The 24,668-nt window shown below is 50.4% G+C and overlaps 1 protein-coding gene across 3 annotated transcripts; it reads right to left on the reverse strand.

Moving 5' to 3' along the window:
- Positions 1 to 183: 183 nt before the first annotated feature.
- KCTD10 (potassium channel tetramerization domain containing 10) lies at positions 184 to 24,637 on the reverse strand. 3 transcript variants are annotated; one of them, XM_036354158.1, is made up of 7 exons: positions 24,495 to 24,637; positions 18,376 to 18,589; positions 7,463 to 7,632; positions 4,777 to 4,863; positions 4,595 to 4,647; positions 3,546 to 3,741; positions 184 to 2,776 (listed from the first exon to the last, which is right to left on the reverse strand). In XM_036354158.1, the coding sequence occupies exons 1-7, from the start codon at positions 24,609 to 24,611 to the stop codon at positions 2,582 to 2,584; spliced, it is 1,032 nt and encodes a 343-aa protein (XP_036210051.1). In that variant the 5' UTR covers positions 24,612 to 24,637; the 3' UTR covers positions 184 to 2,581. The 3 variants fall into 3 exon arrangements, with proteins under 3 accessions (XP_036210051.1, XP_036210050.1, XP_036210052.1); XM_036354157.1 differs by having other exon boundaries at positions 4,777 to 4,866; XM_036354159.1 differs by having other exon boundaries at positions 4,777 to 4,866; positions 18,376 to 18,708; positions 24,495 to 24,548.
- Between the last annotated feature and the right edge of the window lie 31 nt (positions 24,638 to 24,668).

Here is a 24,668-nt window from a genome sequence, read left to right on the forward strand (position 1 = left end):
AGCTGCGTTTCTGCCCCAGGCTCCCTTTTGGTGTTTAAATTCAGGTGCTACAGGGAAATGACTCAGCTTTCCCACCCCGAGCAACTTCAAGGTGGCCAAGCAGACGGTACTGTGACTGCCTAGCGCTCTGTGCTGAAAACCGCACTTCACTGTGCAGTTTCTGAAAAGACCCAGAACACTGGCTCACGTAGAAGCATTATATATATAACCTTTATTGTACATTATGTCCACAAATGCTTGCACAACATACAGTGACGACTTCTAAAGCTTACAGCATCTTTGTCCACAGCACAGAGGAACAGAAAGCTTAAGGACACACAGATGTGTAGAGAGCACCCAATCCAAGAGTCGGGCTGCGTGTTCCCACGTGGGCCCTGAATAGCTGCTGGGAGGCACACACCTATTAGTAAGCAGAGGGCTGGGACCTGCCCAGCGACCGACCTGCTAAGCCGCTGCGGGAGGGCGACAGAGGGCTCTGCCAGGGGCCGTCTCGGGCGCAGGCTCCTGTACCACCATCAGGTGGCGTAGTTGAAAAAACAACTTGATTACAAGGGACCAAAAGCTGTTCACCTCTTTCACTGTAAGCTATTACAATGTAATAAAATTTTACTCTTTACCAGATCTTAGGCCCGTGTTTTACTTGGATGGTTCTTAAGCGTAAATATGACTTGTGTTTGCCCCAATGCTAGCAGAAGAAAAATTAGGTCCTTGTAGAATATACTGGATAACAGCTGGGCCAGCCAAGGCCCTCTGTCAGCTCATGGCCATGCAGCAGCATTCACCTGGAATGTCATAGGGACCTCTCAAATCCCAGGGGAGAGAGATAGAGACAGCCAGAAACATTAGGTCATCAGGTGGAGAAGCCCAAACAAATCACTTGTTCCACAAACGTACTCTTCGTGTAAACATTTAAAAACAATGTATTTGATGGCTTTTCCATTCCTACAGGAAACAATAGAACTGACATTCACTTTAACTTCTAGAAAAGTTCAACCCGAACGGCAGGGTTGCTGTTGGAACTCGAACAGTATGAAACATTTAAGAAACATTTTTTAAGCCCCCCTTTCCTTAGCACTTAATAAAATCCGAACGGCCTCATGCGAAGGTTCCCACACAGTTTAAAAAGCATCTACCCAGTCCTTGATTTTGGGGTTGTCACCACTGTTCAAAGGTTTATTGGAGGCTTCGCTGCTGGATACAAAAGGAAGGCGTACAAAGTCGAAGCTGTAAAAACCATTTCAAAATATAAACTCGTTTTTTTGGACTACATTGTATCAGAGGCTGCCCATATTAATACCTTTGGTATAAAACGGTAACGTTTCCCTTGAAAAGTGGACAAAAACCACCCACTACCTTACACACATTCCTATCACCTTGTAACTACTCTACCTAGTCTAGTCTCAACCACCGATACTAGTCACATCTCACTCTGTCCCTGACAGGCGCAGAGGAGACTGGGAGGTAGGTACCAAGAACGCCCATCCCCCACATGCACACATCCCCGTCACAGTCACACACGTCCCCTGAACACCATGAACACTAACCGGACCCAAACGATCTGCACATCTCTTACTGACAGCCACTCTATCCATGTCAAAATCAGAGGCAAAGACACCCAAGGGGTCTCCAGGTGATGGCTACGTTTACAGCAGGCAAGCTGCCCTGAGGCTGCTGGTGCTGGTGGTCCCGCAGGGATGCCAGGCTGGGGCCACACTGAGTTTCTAAGCAAAGGGCAGGGCACCTACTGCGGCAGTAAGCCCAGCTTAAGGGGGAAGGAATGGATCCCTCGGTCTGTGAGCTGTACCCACAACCAGGCCAGATGGCCTTCCTGGAAAGCAGCAAGGCAACAAGGGCGAGCACTCGCTACCAGCACAGCTCTGCCCTAGCCAGAGGTGTGGGGCCCACCAGGCACCAGACCACAGACCAGCCAAGGTAGCAAGAGGATTGCCCCTAAACAGATCAGGCACCCAGAGCTACACGAAGCCCACCAGGTCCCGCCTCCACTGCCACAAGCCGCAGTTATTTACCAACACGCTCTGGGCATGAAGTCCTGCTGCAGACTGGACTTCTAGCAAAGCCGTCTGGGAAGCGTGCAGGCACCAGCCAGTGTGCCGGGTAGGCGGGAGGATGAGGGACAATGGAGCCTGAAGACACCCCTGGTGGCCACCAGCTGCAGGATCCCTCAGAGCTGTCACACTGAACCCCAAAGGCAACGCCATCCAAGAAGCTCCAACAGGTAGTCAACATCCACAAAAATAAATACTGCAAACGGAAGTCCTCACATACGCTTCGTATGCATTCACACGTTTCCTTTGAGAACCCAGCGGGCCTTCCAGGTTCTCACAGAAAGTAGAGCCCTTGGACACAGCTTGTCAACAACACGGGAGCATTCACCTGGTACAAATCAATTCACCTTGTCGAGAAATACCAATCATCTGGCTTGTTACAAAAATGTCTCCAGACTCCAGGGGAAGTGGAAGGTGCCTGGGAGCCCGCACGGGATCAGTGCAGAGTGGGGAGGAGGGAGGAGAGCTCGGGTCCGCTTGCCTGCTCACTGGTGGAGGTGGGCACGGTCGTCAGGTCACTTGATGTGGATCCGCCGCACACGCTCGATGCGCTCCCGCTCCCGCTCCTCGTCTTCGTCCAGGTGGTGGGAGCGCCCAGCCGCCCCACCTGTGGCCTCCAGGAGCGCATTGTCAGGTCCACGGCCATCCTGGGCCTCATACAGCAAAATATTCAGGGTCTCCTCATAAATCCGGGCCTCAGGGAACTCCACCTGCATCCCCACAAAATACAGGCAGGTGAGCGAGCATCACACACGGCCTGCCACCGCCACCGCCACCCAGTACTTTCAGGCTAATAAGCCTCTGGGATTCCATTTAAGCCCAAGGAGAGCAAGGAAACAGAAGGCCTGATGGGGCACAGGCCTGTAACAGCTCCCGCAGCATGCATTAGCTTTGCAGAACGGTGCAGAGACAGACGGGAGAGGGTAAGTACACTGGTTTGGAGCGGATGATATAAAACTAGATCCTCAGAGTCCAGATCAGTGAGGGGTCATGTGCTCGGAAGGAAGTCAACAGGGTAGGAGCTAAGGATGCTGAGTGGCCCCGTGAGGGTGGAGGGCTGCTCTAGGTCAGTGGGTCAGAGGAGGATGGACAGATGGCAGCGAGTAGACAGAAAGCCAAGGTCAGGATCTTGAAGGCAGCCCTACTGCTCTGATGACCGGGACGGGATGGGGCCGTGCGGGTGGGAAGCATGCTGGGGGGAGGACCAGGAAGCGTACAGGCAGCGTCAGGTCACTGAAGCAGGAGGCAGTGCTGGCAGCGGGCCACACACGGGTAGCAGGATATGTCTGAGTCAACACTTAGGGCAAAGGAACTGAGGGGCAGTGAGGCTGCCCCGACATGCTGGGCGGCACAAAAGGAGCGCCATTTGGATTCTCTAGGACCTGCGTCTGCACCTTAGCGGGGCCCAAAGGACAATGGCAGCTGTGCAAGTACACACGCCAGGTGAGCCACGCAGAACCGTCCGCGCCAAGCCCTCACCTTGGTCTGCTTCTTCTCAGTGGCATAGACGATGGAGGTACAACAGACCTCAGCAATCTTCCGGCCCTGCCCATAAAAGGACCAGCAGCAGATTTCGTCCCCGATGACATCCTTTATGAACAGGACCCGTCCGTTAAAGCGCAGAGAGAGCTTATCAAAGAGTTCAATGTTTTTCAACATATTGTCGTCAGAATTGCTGCAAAAGAGCATTTGGTAAGGTGACCACAAGCGGGTGATAACCCCGCCACCGGCAGTGTCCACACGCGGGGCCCATTATCCCCGCTGCCCCGTTTCAGCCTCACAATAACCCACGAGAAAGGCACCAGTCCCCACTGCTCAGAGAAGGAAAGAGAGGGCCTGAGAAAGCGGGTGATTAGTTGAGGTAAAAAACGAATGAATGGCAGAGCCACGGCCTCAAAAAAGATAGCTCCAGCCGCTCAGCCTGAGCTCCTAACCAGTGTGCTAGAGAGGCTGCTATGCTGCGTGTGCAACCGCAAGAGGTGGAGCGCTGAGAGCACGGGCCTGCGGGTGCCGGCACCAGGTGGGGCACGGAGGACAGCCCAGCAAGCACAGGAGTGTCAGGACGGAACTGCTGAGGCGACGCTCTATCCTGTTCAGATGACGGGTCTTGAGTAACTGCATCAGGTCCCCCTACAGTCCCTCAAGTTCCTGATTTAGAGTCACAAGTTCCCAAGAGCCACCAGGCATTCTAGAAACCTGGAGATGTTGCTGGTAGGGAAATGAGGAGCGAATGCTAATGGGTACCAGGTTTCTTTTGGAGGTGATGAAAACGTTCAAAAATTAGGTGACGGCTGCACAACCTGTAAATATACTAAAAACTACTGAATTACATACTTTAAAAGGGTGAATTTATGGTACATGTGAATTTTATCTCCTCTCTAGCCTCTCCCTTTCTTACCAACTACCTATCTGGCTTCCTCGAGGTGCAGGGGGCCCCTCATCTGGAGGGAACAAGAGGAGCCGGGCCTGCTGGTGTGAGCGGAGGCTTTCCTAGCGAGTACAGAAGTCTTTTCTGGCTGGCGCCTTACCTGGTATACGAGTATTTGTTGTTACTTCTGTTGTAGAGTAACTTCACGGCTGGCTGTGGGTTGATTTAAAAAAGGAAGAAGAGGGTTACTTGGAGTGCAGATGCCATAAACCACTGGCTTCCCGTAAGGCTGGCCCTGCCACCTCCGATAGCAAGAAGAGTGCCACGGGGCCTCCAACATACCTTGTTTGAAGTCGCTATAAGTTTCTGCTCTTCTTTGGATGAGGTGATAACAGGAACTTTGCAGAAAGGCTCATAAGCATCTTTGTTCTGCTGGAACAAAACGTGCTTTCAGCCGAGGAGGCCTGCCCTGCACTGGGTTGGTTAAGCTGGCCCGCGGGCAAGGCAGGCTCTGGCGAGGGCAGATGGGCAGTCACGGTGGGAAGGGAGGAGGATTCTTACCACCAGTGAGTTAGGATGGGGGCACGACCAGGAGTCGAGTTCTCCAATAAGTCTGCTATTTGGCGGCTGTTATATGCCAGGTGCTCAGTAAACACTAAGAACGATGCACATTCCCACAGCCCAGGGAGCCACTCAAACATAAACCCTGAACATGGTAGATGACACATGACTGCGTCAAAGCTCCCAAACCCCATGGCAATGACTGCGGAAGAATAAAGAAAAGTATAAGCCTGTAAGAAAAAAAGAATGAGAGACGTGAAGCCAGCAGACAGAAGACATAAACACTCTGAGGCTGGAGAACAGATCACAGATGAGCGATAAGCAAGGAGGAAGCCGGAACCTAAGTCAGCAAATGGGAAAGGATCCTGGAGATTTTCAAAGAACAGCTCTCAAGGCTGGTGGGCACAGGGCAAGAGGAGAGGCTCGCCCACCAGGTGGCAGAGCCCCTTCTTCAGCCTGGAAAGAAGGTCCATGTTCAGGTGTGTACAGGACTGAGCTGCTATTCTGAAACAGAGGGACTAAGTGAATGGTTTACACACTAAATGGTGAGGCACCCTCAGCCCTTCCCCTCCTCAGATCCCAGACGGCAGCCAGTCGGGCTTATTCCCTCGGCAAGAGAGGAGGATTCCTCCACCAGGAACTGAGCTGCCCAAGAAGAGGCTGACAGATCTGACACGGGGGTTCCCGCTGGGAAAGCCAGCCCATCCTTCACCACTGAAGCCCACTGGACAACAAGGACCCCCCACAGTCACACCGCTTTTCAGAGCTTCCTCTTAAATTTCAACAGGCCAAGGATCATCCGATTGTAAGTGCAAAGCCTCTCAAACATGAGACCAAACAAAGAGAGAAAAAGTAAGGGAAGGAGTCAGACGATGAAGGTGGCAGAAAGAAAACCTCCAATACCAGCATCATCAGACAGACGAGAGCAGATTTTTCATCCTACGAAACAAGACCAGCTGCTACATAAACAAGAGCATCGGAGACCAAGAAAAGGCCTTTGAGGTTAGAAATGTGACAGCAGAAGTAAAACATTCAACCAAAGGGTTGAAAAGATAAAACTGAAAAGCAAAACAAAAAACAAACCCCTGAGAAAGTAGAACAGGAAGATAAACGTAACAGAAACTGGGCGGAGGTCAGTCTTGGAAGTTTAACCTCAGACCAGTGGAAACCACAGAAAGGAACCCAAAGGGCATGTCTCCAAGACAAAGATGAGTCAGAGGCACTGTGGTGTCTGCACCCGCCAGCAGGAGGCTGACCTTCCTGAGACTTTAGGGCTGAATTAGGGAGATGTGCTCAGAAAACCAAGCAAACACAACGGTGCAGCAATCACCAGTCTGGCAAACTGAAAAGCTACACGAGAAAGGAAACAGTCATTGTACACTCTGTGGCTCAACTGTTAACAATACCGACATCCCAATGCACGCTCTGAATACCGATTTACCAAAACTGTGACAACCTACGTTGGGAGAACAGGAGGAGAAATATGCGTAAGTTTGGCAGTGGCTGGGGATGGTGGTAGTGCATGAGCTAAATCTGAATTTTCTATAGTAATCTTGTAAATAATACTGAAAACTGAAATGCCAATAAATAGCAGTATAAGAAATACGAAAGTAAATAACTATTGAAAGAATTAAAAGAGGCTGCCTGTGGGTGGGGGGGCGGAGGGAGGACGTGCGGGAGAGAAAGCATTTGGTGGTATTTTTTACACCAACCTTGCAAAACTAAGTGACTTCTTAAATGACGTATGTGTATTACTTTAAGAAACATAAAAATGAAATAAAAATACTAAAGTAAAGGCTACGACACTTAGAGTTACAGACTCTGGGGGCAGAGGCGGTGTGTGGAAACAGTTCCTGAGGAGCGAGGCATGATGGGTACTGGTCCACTGGGGGCCAGACAGACATGTGGCTTGGGAGACGCCCAAATAAGAGCTTCCCGTACACAGATCCAGTTCCTGTGACCACCCAGAGGGCTCTTCTGACTGCCATGAGGGAGCTTTGTCTGACGTGAATGGCCACCGGCTATGTCTGGAAGCTTTGTGGTTTCATAGAAATGTTGCTGTCACTGGACTGGACCCTGCTGTCCCCTCCCCAGGTCCAGTTGAGGAGGGGGGGAGGTCTGTGTCTGCAGAGATTATGCTAGGCTCCCAGCGAGAACTCATGGGTGAGAGTAAGTCCTAATGGGCCCAGAAACCTGATGAAGTATTATGACCCAGGCTCAGCACTAAAGGGTTTCGATGGACAGGTGAGAGGATCCAACACCATGGAGACGGAATAAGCCAGGAAGTAGTTAGGCGGCCTGAACATTACAGAGAAGCCTCATGGGTCGCTCTGACCCACAGGGAGCGGCTCCAGGCTAACTCACTAACCCTCACAGAGGGCAGGGCAGCAGGAAGTATCCCATTTTGCAGAGCAAGGCAGGTGGGTCTGGGCCTCGCCCCCTGATGGGAAGGAAAGGTGATGCCTACTTGCAGGGCTGCCTGGCACTCTTCCACCAGGCCCTGGACCAGGTAGTACTTGGCTTCTGCCAGCAGCTCCTCGATCTCCCGGCGGCTCTCCGGCAAGGGCACTGCCCCGTCACGAAGGTAGTTGAGTATCGTACCAAAGTGCTTCCCACAGCGGTCAATGAGGATCCAGCCTGCAGCGGGAGAAGGAGGAAGGGAAGGGCTCATTACACGGGCACTTCTCTCTGGGGGGCCGAGGAGAACTGGGGTGTCTCCTGGCTCCTTCTGCCTCCCGGGAGAGCAGGACCACAGAGAGAGTCACCAGCAAAAGGCTGACCAGGCCCTGGCTAGAGCGCAGTCACAGCCTCCAGACCCTGCTGGCGGGGAACCACCACACGGGACTCACCTGGCCTCAGGCTCTTGGATGCCAGGGGCCCTGACGTCTAAAAGCACGTTTCTTTAAATTCCCTCAAAACCCCTTACACGAGAACATCTCCAGAGGGGCCTAGATGCCATACTTCGATAAAATGCGTCCAAATGACCCCAACAATAGGGAAGGGCCCATGGAGTGAAAATATCTACTCCCTCTTTCTTTCTTTTTTTAAAACGTATGTTTTTATTGGTTTTTAGAGAGAGAGAAAGAGAGAGAGGAACATCGATGAGAGAGGAACATCACTGATCGGCTGCCTCCTGCACGCCCCCTACTGGGGCTTGAGCCCATAAGCCAGGCATGTGCCCTGACCAGGAACGGAACCTGCAGGCCAGGCTCTAGTCCGTCTTTCTATGAGCCTTTTTCTTTCTATGAGACTTTTTCAGACTTTCAAATAGCAGAGCCACTTCTAAGGAAGCAGAAGGCTCCCTCTCACAGCCTTGGACCTGTGGTTTCTGAGAGTGACACCAGCATCACCATAGGAAATTCCATCCCTAACTTCCCACACACTTACTGGTTAGTGACAGCGATGAACTGGAGATAAAATGGTGAAGGAGACAGCGATCAGAGAGACAGAGCTGCCCTTAAGCAATGCAGGCTACCGTGGGGAAGGGGGTATTTTTCATATCAAATATGGAACAATCCCTGCTGCCCAGAACCAGGACAGTGAAACATTCTTAGTGGAAAGGCAGGGTGGGGAACCTTTTTCTGCCAAGGGCCATTTGGATATTTATAGCATCATTTGCGGGCCATACAAAATTAACAACTTAAAAATTAGGCTGCTATATTTGGTCAAACATTTAATTAATTCACCCCTCATGCCTTGGCAGGGCCAGACCAAAAGATTTCTCGGGTCTGATATGGCCCGCAGGCCGGACGTTCCCCACCCCTAGGCCGGGCCAGGAAGACAAGCCCTTCCACTCCTCAGTGCCCTCTGCAGCCTCAGCACTGGCCTGCTATTCCTCCCCTAGAGATGCCATGGGGTTTGCAAAAGTACTGAAATGCAAATATCCTGGGGAGTGGAATCTGGAGTGGGAAACAGGACTGGAACAAAGACCATGTGTGTGTGGGTAGAAAACGTAAAACTAGAAAGAAGCCAGACAGTCTGGCCTTCCGGACCAGCAGGGCAGCCCCAGGCAAGGAGCTTCCCAGGTCGCCTGTCCCCCTCCTTACAGGTGAGAAACACCAATGCATGAGGCAGCTGGAAGGTTTAGACAGAAACCAGTAACCTTATGCCCCCCGCCCTTTCTTTGCTCACAGTTCAGGAAAAGGGGCCCACATTTCCACTCCTAACACCACTGTGCCCTGCTCAGACCCCCAGGCCCTGGATCAGTGGCAGAGGCCAACAAAAGCCAAGAGCAACGAATGCACCTTTTTCATATCCAGAGTCACATGTCTGCTCACCTCCCCCACCCGTGTCCCCAAACCCAGCCCTGCCCAAAGCCCTCTCCTAGTTGCAGCAGACCAGTAGGTAATCTTTGCAACAATCACCAGGAGAGCTGATAAGAAGGCCACTTCCATGCTCTCCTCCTGCAATTCCTCAGCCCACACCTCCTGGGCCTTTGGTCTAATCTCATCTCTCTAGAACCTTCCACTGGTATTTCCACACAGCTATGGTTTCCTAAGTGGGAAGAACATGGCAGACACAATGCAAAGGTGCAGCTGGAGTCCCACGCTGGCTTCCAGGAAGAGCGGGATATCCATGACCCTGACAGTGTCTGCTGGACATGACCCAATTCTACAACTGAGACACGAAGTTTAGACTTAGTATCTGTTATGGAGCTCAGGTGCCTGAGTGGGCCTGGAGCAGGCAGGATAAATGGGTGCAGGTAGGCTGCGTGGATGGCTGACCAGAGAGACCAGAGAGCAGTGCGCTGCCCCGTGGGGTGTTGGGGAAGGAGGGTGGGCTCTCCCAGCTCCAGCTAAGAGTGGCCAGGCAGAAAGGTGGGTCCAGAGCTGCGTTTCAGGCAAAGCCAAAAATGCAGATTTTTGTGAAATCTGATTTTTAAAGACTGGTAAACTAGTTTTTTTAAAAGCCTGTCATTAATGCACTGAAGGGCAACCAAACGCATCTGCCGGCTGCACTGGGCCTGTGGGCCACCAGCTTATAACAACCTCTAGGCTACCCTGGAGCTAGTGTTGTTCCAACAAGCTGACAAGGCATGGAAAGACAGCGTTATCTTCCCACAGATGAACCCCGAGGCTCAGAGGGTTCAGTGACACTCCCAAACTGGGGAGGTAGAACTAGACAACAAAGAAGAAGAAGGAACTTAGGAAAACTACTTTCAGGGGAACTGAGAAGGCCAGTGAGGGTGAGACAAGCAGAACCTCAGTCTTTGAGAGAAATGGCAACCACCTCAGCCCAGCTGCTCCGGGAAGAAAACGTCCCATTCTGTCTTTGACGCATGGACAACTCAGCCGCTTGGAAAGTGCGAGGGCCCTTAAAATCAATCAAGTGATTTCAATTACTACGGACTGTCGCAGTTTCCATGAGCGAATGGGCGGACCGTCACACTGGGCTCCAGCTCAAGAATGCCGTCAGGAAATGCTTGTGGCGAAGGAATCATACTTTGGACAAATAAGGGCAAAGGAGCCAGGCACATTCCCCATGAGGTTTCAATTAGCATTCTGAATTTAAAGTATTTTAGTTGCTTTCAAAGCAGGAATCTGTCCCTTTGAATCAGCCTTGCACGTAGAAAAGCAAAAGTCAAGCTTGTGGGCGTCTTTCCTGCTGCCACAGAGCACGGGGCCGTGTAGGAAAGCCGTGCACAGCGGGGCAGCCCAGGCCCTTGGACGAGGCTGGGAGGTGAACGGGCAGTGAGGCCCAGGCTCTGGGACGGTGTGACACGCAACACAGCACAGGGTTAGGAGCGTGGGCCTGTGTTGGAAACGCAGGTCTGCGTACTTGCTGGGTGACGTTAGTGTTCCACTTGACCTCTGCGCCCAGCAGTTTCCTCTCCTAAGAATGGTGCCTCCCACGGCTGGCATAAAGGTACGATAAGGGAACGCCTGGGGAGTACACAGCACAAAGCCGAGTCTATTGCCAGCATTCAAGTTAGGCCTCTGATGACAAGCCCTTTGCACATTTCATCATCGCTGCCTGAGAACGAAGCAGCATCCAGAGGCGGCGGTCCCCCCCCAGGAGGGAGTCTGTGTGGCTTCAGGTACCTTGGAGGTAGGCTCCCCTCTCCCAGTCCCACCAGCATCCCATGTGCTTCCCTCTCCTTTTCCTCCCCCACTTCCTACAGGGAGCTTGCTCGGACCTAACTTGCCTGATCGTGAGTCACCCGAGGTACTTGTTACAAATTCAGATTCTTGTCCTCGTTCCGAACCAGAATCTCTAGGGCAGGATTTCTGAGCCTCGGCGATACATTTGGGGTTGGATACCTCTGTTATGGAGGGACTGTCCTGCACATCACAGGGTCCTACCCACTAGATGCCAGTAGCACTCTCACCCCCAATTGTGACAACCAGAAATATCTCTGGACAAATGTCCCCGAGGGATCCGATCATCCCTGGTTGAATACCACTGAGGTAGATAGGAGAGCAAAGTGGAAAAAAGAAAAGAAAGAAAACACATAAAAACTGAGGCACCAAAACACACCATTTAAAAACCTATGAGAGTCAGGTTTATGTTGTTTATGTTTATATAAAATAAAACCATAAGGTATAAAATCCAGAACGCACACTTATTTCTACAAAGCAAAAAGGAAAATGGGAAAGAAAATGTGTAAGATGCAATCAGGCAGCCATACGATGAAACACAACAAACATAAAAAGATGCTCAACCCACTAGAAATTAGGAAATGTTAACTAAAACAACAGAGTACCATAGCACAGTCACCAACTTGGAAATAATTAGTAAGTGTGACAGTGCCCAGTGTCGGCAAAAATTCAGACCTCTGTGGGGAGTGTAACCCGACACGACTGTTCACATCGAATGGAGCTGGAGATGCTGTACCCCCACTGCCACCCCTGGGAATGAACTCTAGGACAGAGCTCCCAACTGTGTTTAAGACCTTACTGCTGCAGCCCCAGAGGCAGCTGGGTAGGGCCTGCGGAGGTCAGAGCCCCTTCATTTACCAAAGTACAAATATGATTTTCTGGGTGTCCCTTGATGTGGCAAAAGCTGGGAAGCACTGGCCTAGAGAAACTCACACATGCCAGGGAGAGTGTTCAAGAATGATAATGTTCCTAACGGTGGACACTAGAAACAATCTAAATAACCATCAACAGAATATGAATTGAAGGACAGAAAGGACTGACATGAAATATTCAAAGTGATGAAAAGCAAGGACCTACAATCAAGACTACTCTACCCAGCAAGGCTATTATTTAAAACTAGAGGCCTGGTGCACAAATTCATGCACGGGTGGGGTTTGGCTGGCTGGCTGATTGGGGCCGGGGGGGGGGGGGGCAGGGTTGGCTGGGGGGAGGGGCGGCAGGTGGTTGGCCAGCCGGCCCCGCCCCCTGGTCAAACTCCCAGTTGAATTCCTGGTCGAGGGGACAATTTGCATATTAGCCTTTTATTATATAGGCTTGAAGGAGAAGAAAAGCACTTCCAAGATAAGAAAAAAACTGAATGAGTTCATCACCACCTAGCCAGTATTACAAGAAATGTTAAAGAGATTTCTTTAAGAAAAATAAATAAAGAGGAACATAAATATATAAATCATAAAATGGCAATTAATATGTAGCTATCAATAATCACCTTAAATGTAAATAGATTAAATGCTCTAATCAAAAGACACAGGGTAGCTAAATGGGTAAGAAAACAAGACCCATGTATATGCTGGACACCCACTTCAGATCAAAAGATACACTCTGAAAGTACAGGGATGGAAAAGATATTTCATGCCAATGGAAACAAACAAAAAAAGCTGGGACAGCAATTCTTATATCAGACAAAACAGCAACTTTAAAACAAAGGCTATAATAAGAGACAAAGAAGCACACTGCATAAACAGTAACAGGATCAATCCTACAAGAGGACATAGCCCTTGTAAACATGTACACACCCAATGCAGGTGCACCTAAATATATAAAGTAAATATTGATGGACACAAAGGGAGAAATCAATAGTAATACAGTCATAGTGGGGAACTTTAACACCCCACTGACATCAATGGGTAGATTTTACAGACAGAAAATCAACAAGGAAACAGAGGCCTTAAATGGCACATTAGACCACATTGACGGAATTGGTATTTCCAGAGCATTTCACTCCAAAGCTGCAGAATATACATTCTTTTCAAGTGCACATGGGACATTTTCTAGAGACCACATGTTAGGCCAGAAAACAAATCACAGTAAATTTAAGAAGACTGAAATCATAGCAAGCGTTTTCGCTGACCATAACGGTATAAAAATAGAAAATCGAGTTCAAGAAAAGAACTGAAAACACACAAATATATGGAGGCTAAATAACATGTTACTAAACAAGGAATGGGTTAGCAATGATATCAAGGGAAGAAATCAAAAGGTACCTTGAGACAAATGAAAATACAACAACCCAAAAGCTGTGGAACACAGCAAAAGCAGTCCTAAAAAAGAAATTCATAGCAATACAGACCTACCTCAAGAAATAAGAAAAATCTCAAATAAACAACCTTACCTTATACTTAAAGGGACTAGAAAAAGAACAACAAACAAAGCCACAGGGAGTGGAAGGAAGGAGATAAGAAAGATCAGAGCGGAAATAAACAAAATAGAGGCTGGAAACAATATAAAAGGTCAATGAAACCAAGAGATGGTTCTTTGAAAAGATAAATAAGGTCGATAAACCTTTAACCAGACTCATCAAGAAAAACAGAGGACACACATAACATCAGAAATGAAAGAGAAGTAACAACTGACACCACAGAATACAAAGAATTTTAAGAAAATATTATGAACTATATGCCAACAAATTGGATAATCAGGAAGAAATGGATAAATTCCTAGAAACATACACTCTTCCAAGACTGAGTCAAGAAGAAACAGAAAATCTGAGCAGAGCAATGACAACCAATGAAATTGAAGCAGTAATTAAAACGCTGCCAACAGACAAGTCCTGGACTGGATGGCTTCACCAGTGAATTTTACCAAACTTTCAAAGAACTAACACCTATTCTTCTCCAACTATTCCAAACAATCAGGAGGGAAGACTCCCAAGATCATTTTATGAGGCCTGCATTATCCTGATTCCAAAACCAGATAAGCACACTACAAAGCAAGACAGTTATAGGCCAACATTCCTGATGAACACAGATGCAAAAACCCTCAACAGCCCTAGCTGGTTTGGTTCAGTGGATAGGTCCCGGGTTCAATTCCAGTCAAAGGCACATGCTTGGTTTACGGGCTCAATCCCCAGTAGGGAGCATGCAGGAGGCAACCGATCAATGATTCTTTCTCATCATTGATGTTTCTATCTCTATCTCCCTCTCCCTTTCTCTCTGAAATCAATAAAAATATTTTTAAAAAATCCTCAACAAAATATTAGCAAACCAGATCCAGCAATACATTAAAAAGATCATACACCATGATTAACTGGGATTTATTCTTGGGATGCAAGGTTGGTCCAATAGCCACATATCAAGTTATGTGACACACCACATAAACAAAACGAAGGCTAAAAATCACATGATCATATCAATAGATGCAGAGAAGGCATCTGATAAAATCCAAAGGGCAAACACTAAAAGCACACTTCCCGTAAGATCAGGAACCAGGCAGGGATGTCTGCTTTCACCACTCTTACTCAACATAGTACTGGAAGTCCCAGCCACAGCAACCAGACAAGAAGAAATGAACGGTATCAAAATTTGAAAGAAAGAAGTAAAACTGTCATTATCTGCAAATAACGTAATACTGTATATAGAGAACCCTATTTAAAAAAACTACTGGAACGGATAAATTCAGTAAAGTAGCAAGTTACAAAATAAATATTTAGGAATTTGCTATATTTTTATACACCAATAAAGCACTATTAGAAAGGGAAACTAAGGAAACAATCCCACTTACAATTGCATTAAAAAAAAAAAAAAGAATACCCAGGAGTAAATTTTACCAAGGAGGTAAAGGACCTGTACTCAAAAAATTGTAAGACACTGAAAAAAGAACTGAAGATACAAATAAATGGAAGCATATACCATGCTCATGGATAGGAAGAATTAACATGGTTAAAATGCCCATATTGACCAAAGCATTCTATAGATTCAATGCAATTCCTATCAAAATACCAATGGTGTTTTTCATAGAACTAGAACAAATAACCCAAAAGTTTATATGAAACCACACAGGACCCCAAACAGCTACAGCAATACTGAGAAAGAAGAACAAAGTTGGAGGTATCAGGCTACCTGATAACAAACTATACTACAAAGCTATAGTAATCCAAACAGCATGGTACTGCCAGGCCAGTGTGGCTCAGTGGTTGAGCATCAACCCATGAACTAGGAGATCAAGATTCGATTCCTGGTCACGGCACATGCCCAATAGGGGGCATGCAGGAGGCAGCTGATCAATGACTCTCTCTCATCATTGATGTTTCTACCTATCTCTCCCTCTCCCTTCTCTGAAATCAATAAAATATATATATGTATTTAAAAATATATATTTTATAAAGAGTAAGTATGAATCAACCAGGCAAACAGGGAAGAAAATTGTAGTCACCATGTAAAGACCTTGAGGCAGGAGGTCGGTAAGCCGCGCTAAGGCAGGCTTCTCCAGAGTTCCTCGCAGCACTCTGCCCGCCCCACCCCACCCCACCCCAGGCAGGACTAGAGCCACAACGGACACTTCCATTTGTGGAGTCTCTCCATATGAGAGGCACTTGATCAAGTGCTTCCTAATCTCCTCATTTAAACCCCATAACAACTCTGAAGAGCACTACCTTCGAGACTTGGAAAGGAGGAAGCAGGCTCAGAGAAAAAGTCACTCACCCACTGTCACATGACCAGAGAACAGCAATAGTCTCAATGAGCACAATGCTCAAGACCCAGAAATCATGCCACCATGTTAGCTATGGCTGTTGGCCGGACCCAAACCCAGGCCCATCTCACTCCAGTGCCCAGGTTTTTCTTGGTTTAGGAATTACATGCATGTGGTGGTGCAAAACTCACATAGGCTGAAGGGCACGGAGCCCGCGAGAGTCTGCCCACCCTGGACTCCAGTCCCTCCCCAGGGCAGCCAGTCCCTCAGGCATCCTTTAGAGATTTCCAGCAACAGCTACACACACTGCTCTGGGCCTTCCGAGCCCGGCCCTTTAGCCACAGGCTCTGCTGCTGGACTCACTTGCCGGGCTGAGCGGCACCTGTAGTTTCAGCCGTTTGTGGCAAACTCTGCTGCAGCTGAAAGCCTTCCTGGGTGAAGCTGAGATTCAGCACATTTTCCCTATTTCTGGGCCCAACTGTGTCCTTGAGGTAACACTGAGGCCATGGGTCGGGCGGTGCAGTGCACTCACCAGCAGGACTCTGCCTGGCACAGCGCAGGATGGAAGCGCAGACACCCAGCCGGACAGCCCAGCTCACAGGGCACCACGGGCTTCAGCACGAAGCCAGCGGCCGAACCCTGAGGCTGCCACACTGAGGTGACCTGGACGGGGCGTTGGGACCACACGAAGCCACAGAGAGCAGCTGATGAGAGCCAGCAAGGCCTGGCTTCAGTAGCTTTTGCGAAAGCATTTCCCATGAGATCTGGATCTCTCGCTCTTCCAACTGTAACAACAGCACAGCACCCACCCCTCGAAGGTTAAGGTGCGGCATAAATGAAACAACACCCATACAAGGCCACTTTGTGAGCTTTGCAAGGGGGTCTGAAGGCTGCCGGGTGTTAGGGAAATGGAAACAGCTGAGGATGGAGTGTCAGAGGCAGCACTGCTTCCGGGAGATGCTGGGCTTCCCGGGAAACGAGGGGGAAGGGCATCCTGTAGCAGCTCTCTAGAAGCCGCGGCAGGTGCCCTGGTGCCACTCCCAGGCCTCTCCCAGGTCCGGGACAGGTGAGCGAGGACGCTGTCTCTTTTGGGACAAGCGTTAGGCCACCAAGGGGAGGCCTTCCCAGGAGACGAGGCTTCCTCTTTGCTTTGGAAGCGCCTGGGCGCTTTTCCTGAGCCCCACCGGAGACTGGGTAGGGCGGAAGAAAAGCCACAACAATCCTGGGCTCTCCGATAAGGTCTGTTTCCTCCTGCAGCTTGGGTGCCATTGTCTTGATTTCCACAAATACCCTGGGCAACGCTGGGTGTGGCATGGCGAGGAGATCCTCCCACTCATACAAAGCTCACGTTTATTTTGAGTAAGACACAGGCAGTTCTGGAAAGCCAAGTTCTGGAAGCCCAGGGACGGAACTGCAGCCTCGCCCTCTCCAGGCACAGAAGGAAACACCCCAACCAGCAACAGCCCGCGTGAGCTTAGCCCTCTTAGGATCACACAAAGCACTGTGCACACCCAGCCAAGGACTCCCAATCCCACCTCCTGAGTCACAACTCACCCACCCCCTCGGGAACCACTGCCCCTGGGAAGGCAGGGCATCAGCACAGAGGCAGCCTGAGACAGGTGAGCTGGGGCAAGCCAGGCTGTGGTCTGGCCTAGTCTCAAGCAATCTCAGGCCAAGGAATGTAGGATGGGGCCATTTTTAAACCTCATGGGACCTGCTCCCTAAACCCAGCCAGGTAAGGACCTTCCCCTTTGTCAGGTGCTCTTTGACGTTCCAGGAAGGCAGGAGTAGTTATGGTAAGATGACTTTAAGCAGTTCTTTGCCTTTTACTAACATGATTTTCCACAAGAAAGAGAAAGTACCGAACGAAAATATGCATATTGAATATTTACTATGAGCGAACAGCCCCACGAGGCGGGGATCACGGTGCCCATTACACCAGCTGAGGGAAGTGAGACATCAACAGCTTCACCACCTTGATTAGGATCACCAGCTTCTACATGGGGAGCTGTGATTCAATTCTGAGCCACCCCGATTAGGATCACCAACGACTAAGTGGGGAGCTGTGACTCAGCTCTGCTTTTCTAGGCTTCCCTCGAACTCGGTCTGTGAACTCTGCCGTGACCCCATCCCAGGAGGACAAGCGCCCAGAGAAAATGCTCATGACTCACACTGGAACTTCTCTCTGAAATCAGAGACCCATCGCTGCGAGAACAGGAAGGGAACCAACTAGGGTAGCTAGTCCAGCCTCCATTTCACAGAGCTGAGGCCTGGAGCGGGTTTCTCAAAGTCACACAGCGAATCGACAACTCACACAGCAAATCAACAAGTCGAGACTGTGAGTCCCTGTCCAGCTGACTCCTCCTCGTTTTGAGTCTCAGCTGAAATGCCACTTCCTCTGGAAAGCCCTCCTTGACCACACCCCGCAGACTAGGTGGTCAGTCTCCCTGTTATTCCTCCTCAGGGGTCCCCTACATACCATGAGAGCACCGAGCACACCGTGCGACCTGCAGCTGTGCGACATTTCCTGGGTTTTCGGAGCCAGAAGGAAGCCCTCCACCACAAGCACGTCCCCGGCGCCTCGAGGCCGGCTTACCTTCACTGTCGGTGAGCACTTCCATCCGCCCGCTGAACATGGCCTTCAGCATGGTGTCCTGCTTGGTCAGCGTCTGCATGGTGGTGTAGTAGAGGGCACCGCCCACGTTCAGCTTCACATACTTGGAGCTGGGACTCGTGCCCTTGAAGGAAGTGGTGCGGGTAGCAGCCGCTGGCACCGCTGAGCTCACCACACTTTCTCCTGACATCTCTTCCTGCCAGGAAGAAGACACAAGGTCACCAGGGTCACGGCACCAGGTCTGGTTTACTTCTTTCTGAAAGCCACTGGGCTGAATCTGGCCTCCAGATGTGTTCTGCTTAGTCCAAGTATATTCTGCATTGAAAACAAACTTCACTCTCAATGTTGACAGCTCAGGAGTTCACAGAAAAATCTGGATTTCTGGCTTCTCTTAAAATCAGAGGCCAACTTGGCCAGCAGGGCAACAGCTGGTGGGAGTTGGGGTACTGGCTTCCCCCTGGCAAGACGCAGGTATTCCCCAATCTGCCCCCAACTCCACCCAGATGGCCTCATACACTGGCCTCACCTGCTGACCCGGTAGGTACAACTCTGCCACAAACTCTTGTGTTATGAGGACTTCCTTTCTACCCACTAAACAAACACACTGGCTGCAGCCTGAGGCACTGCCCAGGTCTCTCTCCTTATTGCCATGCACACCAGACAGCCACCATTGCCACCTCTCAGCTGAATTACAGATGAAATGAGTTTTTATGAAGGTGAGTAGGATCCCAACTACCACTCCTAATACTTCCTATAGAAAAAAAAAAGTGTTTCTGAGGACTAAACAGACATAAAAACTCTTGGAAGCAAGTTACTGCAAAATTATTATAGACTTCCTGTACTACCCTGCCCAAAACAGCACGATCTGATAGTCTCTGTAACACTGCCAGCTCTCATGTACGTGTCAGAGAAATAAATGAAGGCGGTGTCTAGATTTCAGCAGGCGCAGGAAAGGAGACTGGTACCTGGCACATGTGTACTCAAAGGAAACATTTCTTGAATGAATAGGTAGGATTCTATAGCTGGAGAAGATGCCTGAGTATTTACTAAATATGGGGAATAGCACCGAGGAAGTGACCCCAACAGGACCTGGCCTGACACCCCTTCTGGGCCTTGGTGTTCCCTTCGAACATGAACAATCCCACAGCGCACGGCCTCGGACAAGGCCATGGATAGATCAAGGACATAAATAAGACCACCCCGTAACTGCCTGAACACAAACACAAGACCACTGTCCAAAACACAAACATGACCCAACGTCCCCTTACCCTGGCTAATATCCTGCTGCCTTTCTACCAACTCGAGTTTCAGCCCCATTCCATTCTTCCCGCCTTCAAAATAGGAATTACAGAGGCCCAATCACAGAATCAGCCCTGCTTCCCGACAGCATCCAACACAGAGCAAAGCCCCACTCCTCTGAATCCTCCCCCGAACCCTTCAAGGCACGCCCAAATCCTCTGGGATGCCCCAGAGTTTTCCCTCGATGCATCAAGGACATAGCTTCAACTACAGGTGTGCTACTAGTGCTATTGCTAGAAGGAACTGGCGACACAAAGCTTTTACAAATACCCTGATACTGAAAAAGAGTTGTGTTTTAAATTCTTTATGCCTTTCTTTTTTATAAAAAAAAATCCTCACCCGAGGATATTTTTCCCATTGATTTCTAAAGAGAGTGGAAGGGAGAAGGGAGAGGGAGAGAAACATCAAAGAGAGCGAGAGAGACATCAACTGGTTGCCTCCCACATGCATCCCTACCTGGGCTGGGGAACCTGCAATGGAGGCAAGTGCCCTTGACCGGGAATCGAACCCTTGACTCTTTGGTCCATGGGCCAAAGCCCTAACCGCTAAGCGAAACTGGTCAGGCCTGCCTTTCTTTTACAGATCTCTCATCATGAGCTTACAATTTTTAAAACACAAATGTTATGTTTTTCATTGAAATCAGGAACTGATAGGTGGCCACCAGCCTTCGATCGGTAAGAGAGAGGCAATGGCCAGTCCTTTCAACTGTCCCTCCAAAAGGGTGGCCTGGAACTCACCCCCTGGGAGGCTCCGGTCAGAGCTCGCAGAGTGGCATGGAGGGAGAGCGGCCTCCGGAAACACAAGTGTTTCCTCAAGCAACAGTACAAACGTCACAAGGCGGCACGTTCTCAAAAGCTTGGGCTTAGCTCACCTGGGGTCTCTGTGGCCAGATGCCAAACATCAAAGGAAAGAGGCCGCGAGGCAGTGCTGGCCCCTTCCTTCTAGCTTTCCTTTGAAGTCAGTCCTCAGAGACCGATACTAACAGTTACCACCAACCACCCCCCCCCTCCCCGGGGTCCCCGGAAATCTACATGGGATGATAGAAGCGGCTTATGTGAATAAAGAGTTCCTAAAAAACGTTCAAGATTTTGGTGGCAGTGGAGAGGGGAAGGCTTACAGTGTGGGTTTTCTATTGGGGGTGGGGGAGTGTTAGTTAAGGAAATTGTTCCAAAATGAAAATACTTTTAAAGCACCCTTTTCAGATCTAAACTTATACAATCTACTTTATGTACTTATACTCTCCAATACCTTGTAAAAAATAATTTGCATACAATAAAGCATATTTTAAGTGTGACTTGATGAGTTTTGGTCAACAGCTGCATCTGTGTAGCCCCCCTCTCCAATGAGAGAGAACCTTTCTGTGGCTCCTCCCTCCCAGAAGACACCACCAGTTTCATTTCTACCACCACCCACAACCACTTAAAATCCAAGCGATGCCGGAAGACAGCTACGGCGATTTCCATTCTGTGAATCCGGATACCACGACCCATAGCTCAGTCACCTCCCAAAGTGAGTTGGTGGCGGAGCAAGCGAAGGACATGGGCAGGTCCTGCCTGGGCCGGAGCCCATGGCTTTATCAATGGCCATCCTCAGCACGTGCAGAGCTATGACATGTAAATTGAAAAAGGAGGGCCCCTTCTTCAGAAAATACAAACAAGCTCTGAAAAGACGGGAGGGGACGTGTGGCCATGGGCTGCGGTTTGGAAGGCAGACCTGACCTGAATTGAAGCCTTGCCATTTACCGGCTGGGGGAGCCCGGTGAGTCATCTGAGTTTAGTCTGGTCTGTCAAATGGGGACAACAGCGGCCTGCCTCCCAGGGCTGCGAGGGACGCACAGAGCACTCAGCACGGTCCCTGGCTCAGAGCGACCACTCAAACACGAAACACTCAAGCTACGACTATTCGAGAACGCTCTCAGCGTCTCAAATTATCTTCTCTTTCGAAACTGGTTCCAGCTCTACTGACATCCGACTGAATTGCAAGAGAGAAAGGCAGAAACCATCCCGATCTGGATTGAGACTCCAGAAAAGACAAAGACAGCTCTGAACTTTCCCGGAGCCCGCTCCTCCAAAGGTCAAAGGTCAGTCACCTCTACAGGAGAGGTGCTAGGAAGAAAGGTGTGGCAGAGAGCCCGCGGCTCAGAGCTGCTGAGCTGACGCCTGGCGGGGACAATAAGCCTCTCACGGCAAGCCTCCCACAGAGGACTCCCCAGTCCTCCTGGTTTTAACCAGTTTCAAAGGTTGGATTTCATGTTTGATGAGGTTAGGGAGGTGGGACAGGGGAGAGCAAAGTTGGTTACCAGAAACAGAGAGGTAATTGATACTGGAGGTATTGGTTACGGATTCCATTCAATCAGCAAAGGAGTTTATTCCAGTTAGATGGATAAGTCAAGGCTTCTCTCTTTTCCATCTCCCCTGAGTATACTGTTGCTGATTCTAAACAGTAGCCCTGCACTTGGTTGCCCATCGGAACCCTCTGGGGAGCTTAAAATAATACCCAAGCCTGGGCCCTACCTGTGGGAAATCTGATGTAACTGGCCTGGAGGTGTGGCCTGGGCAACAGGCGTTTTAAAAGTCCCCCAGGTAATTCCAATGTGCAGCCAGGACTGCTACCCACTGTTCTAAAAAGCCCGGTGTATCTTAATTAGGCTACAGTGAACTTCATGGCCTTGGAGAAGCTTCCGGGCCTGGGTGAACTCCTGACCATACATAAAAATCCACCAAAGCATCATACACAAAAGCAAGCCCCTACTTCACAGCCTCAGAGGCACAAACAGGAAGCAATTGTATGCACGCTTAAAAAATAAAAGTCAGCTGAACAGGGAAAACCCGCAGACTTCAAAGGAGGCCCAGGCAAGTACAAGAGGGGAAAAAGGCACCAAATCCCTCACCTGTACATGTTTTCTACAGAACTCTCTAGACGGAGAGTATGTGCGGAAGGTTTGGTGGAGAGTCTGGTAAACCTGGACAGCAGTTCGGTTTCATTACTTCCCATGTGATGTTTAGACACGGGATTGAACCGAGCCTGTTTCCTAACTGGTAAAATGCAGTTAAAGCCATAGTCTTCGCAATAGCCCCCCAGGAATGAACAGTGACGTTCTCAGTGTCCGTTTCCTTGTGCCCCTCGCGCCTCCCTGCAGACCGGAGCTCACAGCCCTGGCTGCACTAGCATCACCTAGGAATGCTGAAACATTCCTCACGCCCGGGCGTCCCCCCAGAACCAGCCATCAAATTTGGGGAGGGCAAAGGAGGAGCGTGGCAGCTCAGAAACCAGCGTTTTAAAAGCTCTCAGGGGATTCTCATGTGTGGCCAGAGCTGAGAGCCACAAAGCTGCGACGTTTCAACCGGCTAGATCTAAGAGTCGGGACCTTGGTGCTAATTATACAACGTTCTCTGAACTGGGGGCATTTCCACAACTCAGAAAAGCCCGCGGTTCCATTTCAGCCACGCTACATTCCATCAGCCACGTAAGGTGGCATCACTTCCCCCCCAAACCCTATGGGACAGCTACTGCCGAATTACACTCTGGCAGAGACTACCACACCAACTACTGCTGGCCTATGTCTCTCGAGAGTCTAGGGAGGAAAATGTCATCAGTCCCACTTTTGGGGGGAGAAAATTAAGCATCAGAACTATGAAGGTCCTCTGACTCCCTCTCGCATGCCCTTTTCATTCTATAGCCCAAACCAACGACAGCAGGGCTTTAATTCCCCGGAGGGCTTGTTAAAACAGATTGCTGGGCCCCACCCCAGACCGATTCCACAGTCTGCGGTAGGGCTTGAAAAGGTGGCCATTTCTAACAAATTCCAGCTGGTGCTGCTCGTGGGGTTTAATGCCGTCTTCCCCTCAGCTGGCCCTCATTGGACGCGAAATGGAGCGGACCGCACTCAGGTACGCGCTGACTCCTGTCTCCTCAGCACTGGCCTTGGGATTCACCCCTCTTCCCCAAGGACTGCACTGTCTAGAGACGCAGGCGAACGAGTGAAACGAGGGTCTGGGCTGACCTTTGCTCATTCCCGTCCCGGGACAAAGAGCTATTCAAGGGGCAGACTCTCGGAGGAGCCCGAGCACACAGACACCCCCCACGGCTGGGGGGCCGCCGGTGAGACACCCCGACTCCTTAGGTGTGGCTACCTGAGGTCTCAACGGAAGTGACTGCGCAGGACCCAGCCACAAGGCGCTGGACCCCGCGGGGACGGGCCCCTGACCGCGGGCCCCTGGCACCCTCCACGGAGCTCCTAGCGCGGCACGCACACCGCCCGCCTCCCTCCATTTCTCTCCTCCATTCGACGGCGGGGTCAGACGCACCTAGAAGCCCGTCCCCACTCCCCCGAAACCAGCGACTCCCAGGACCACTTCCCCAAACCGCAAACTCCCCGTCCTCTCATAACCCACCCGGTCTCCTTCACATCGCCCCAAGCCCTAACCCTCCACCCAAATGTCCGTCTTCAATGACATCTCTTTGTCCTCTTCACCATCACCAACTCCCACGTCTTACAAGCACTCGACTCTGAGACATCCCCCCCACACACGCATATCTGCCCCCGGGCCCAAATGCCCTTTCCCGGCTTTGCAAAAGCCAGGGACCTCCCCAGGCCCCCACCCCAGACAATTTTCCACCCAATGCCCTTCCCCCACGCCCGGCCCGGCTTCGCCCCCATCCTACTCCCCAAGTGCCTCCTCCCGGCGCGACAGCCCCTTACCACCCCACCCCCTTCTGTCGGCCCTTTCCCCCTCTTCTCTGGCTCTGCCCTCTCTCTCGGCCGCCCGGAGCTCCCAGTCGGTGGGCACCGCCCTCCTTACCATGAAAAGCCGGAGGACGCCGGAGTCTCCCAACCTGGACTGAAAGAGGCAGGAAACACCCAGCTCGCGAGAGCCAGGGGCGGAGGCGGGGCCGGGGCGGGAACTTCCGCTGTCCATACCTCACTTCCGCCCCGCAGAGGGCGCTTTCTTAAAGGATCCGCTGTACTCCTAGAC

Source organism: Myotis myotis, unplaced genomic scaffold, assembly GCF_014108235.1.
Source record: "Myotis myotis isolate mMyoMyo1 unplaced genomic scaffold, mMyoMyo1.p scaffold_m19_p_20, whole genome shotgun sequence".
In the NCBI taxonomy this organism is placed as follows: domain Eukaryota; kingdom Metazoa; phylum Chordata; class Mammalia; order Chiroptera; family Vespertilionidae; genus Myotis; species Myotis myotis.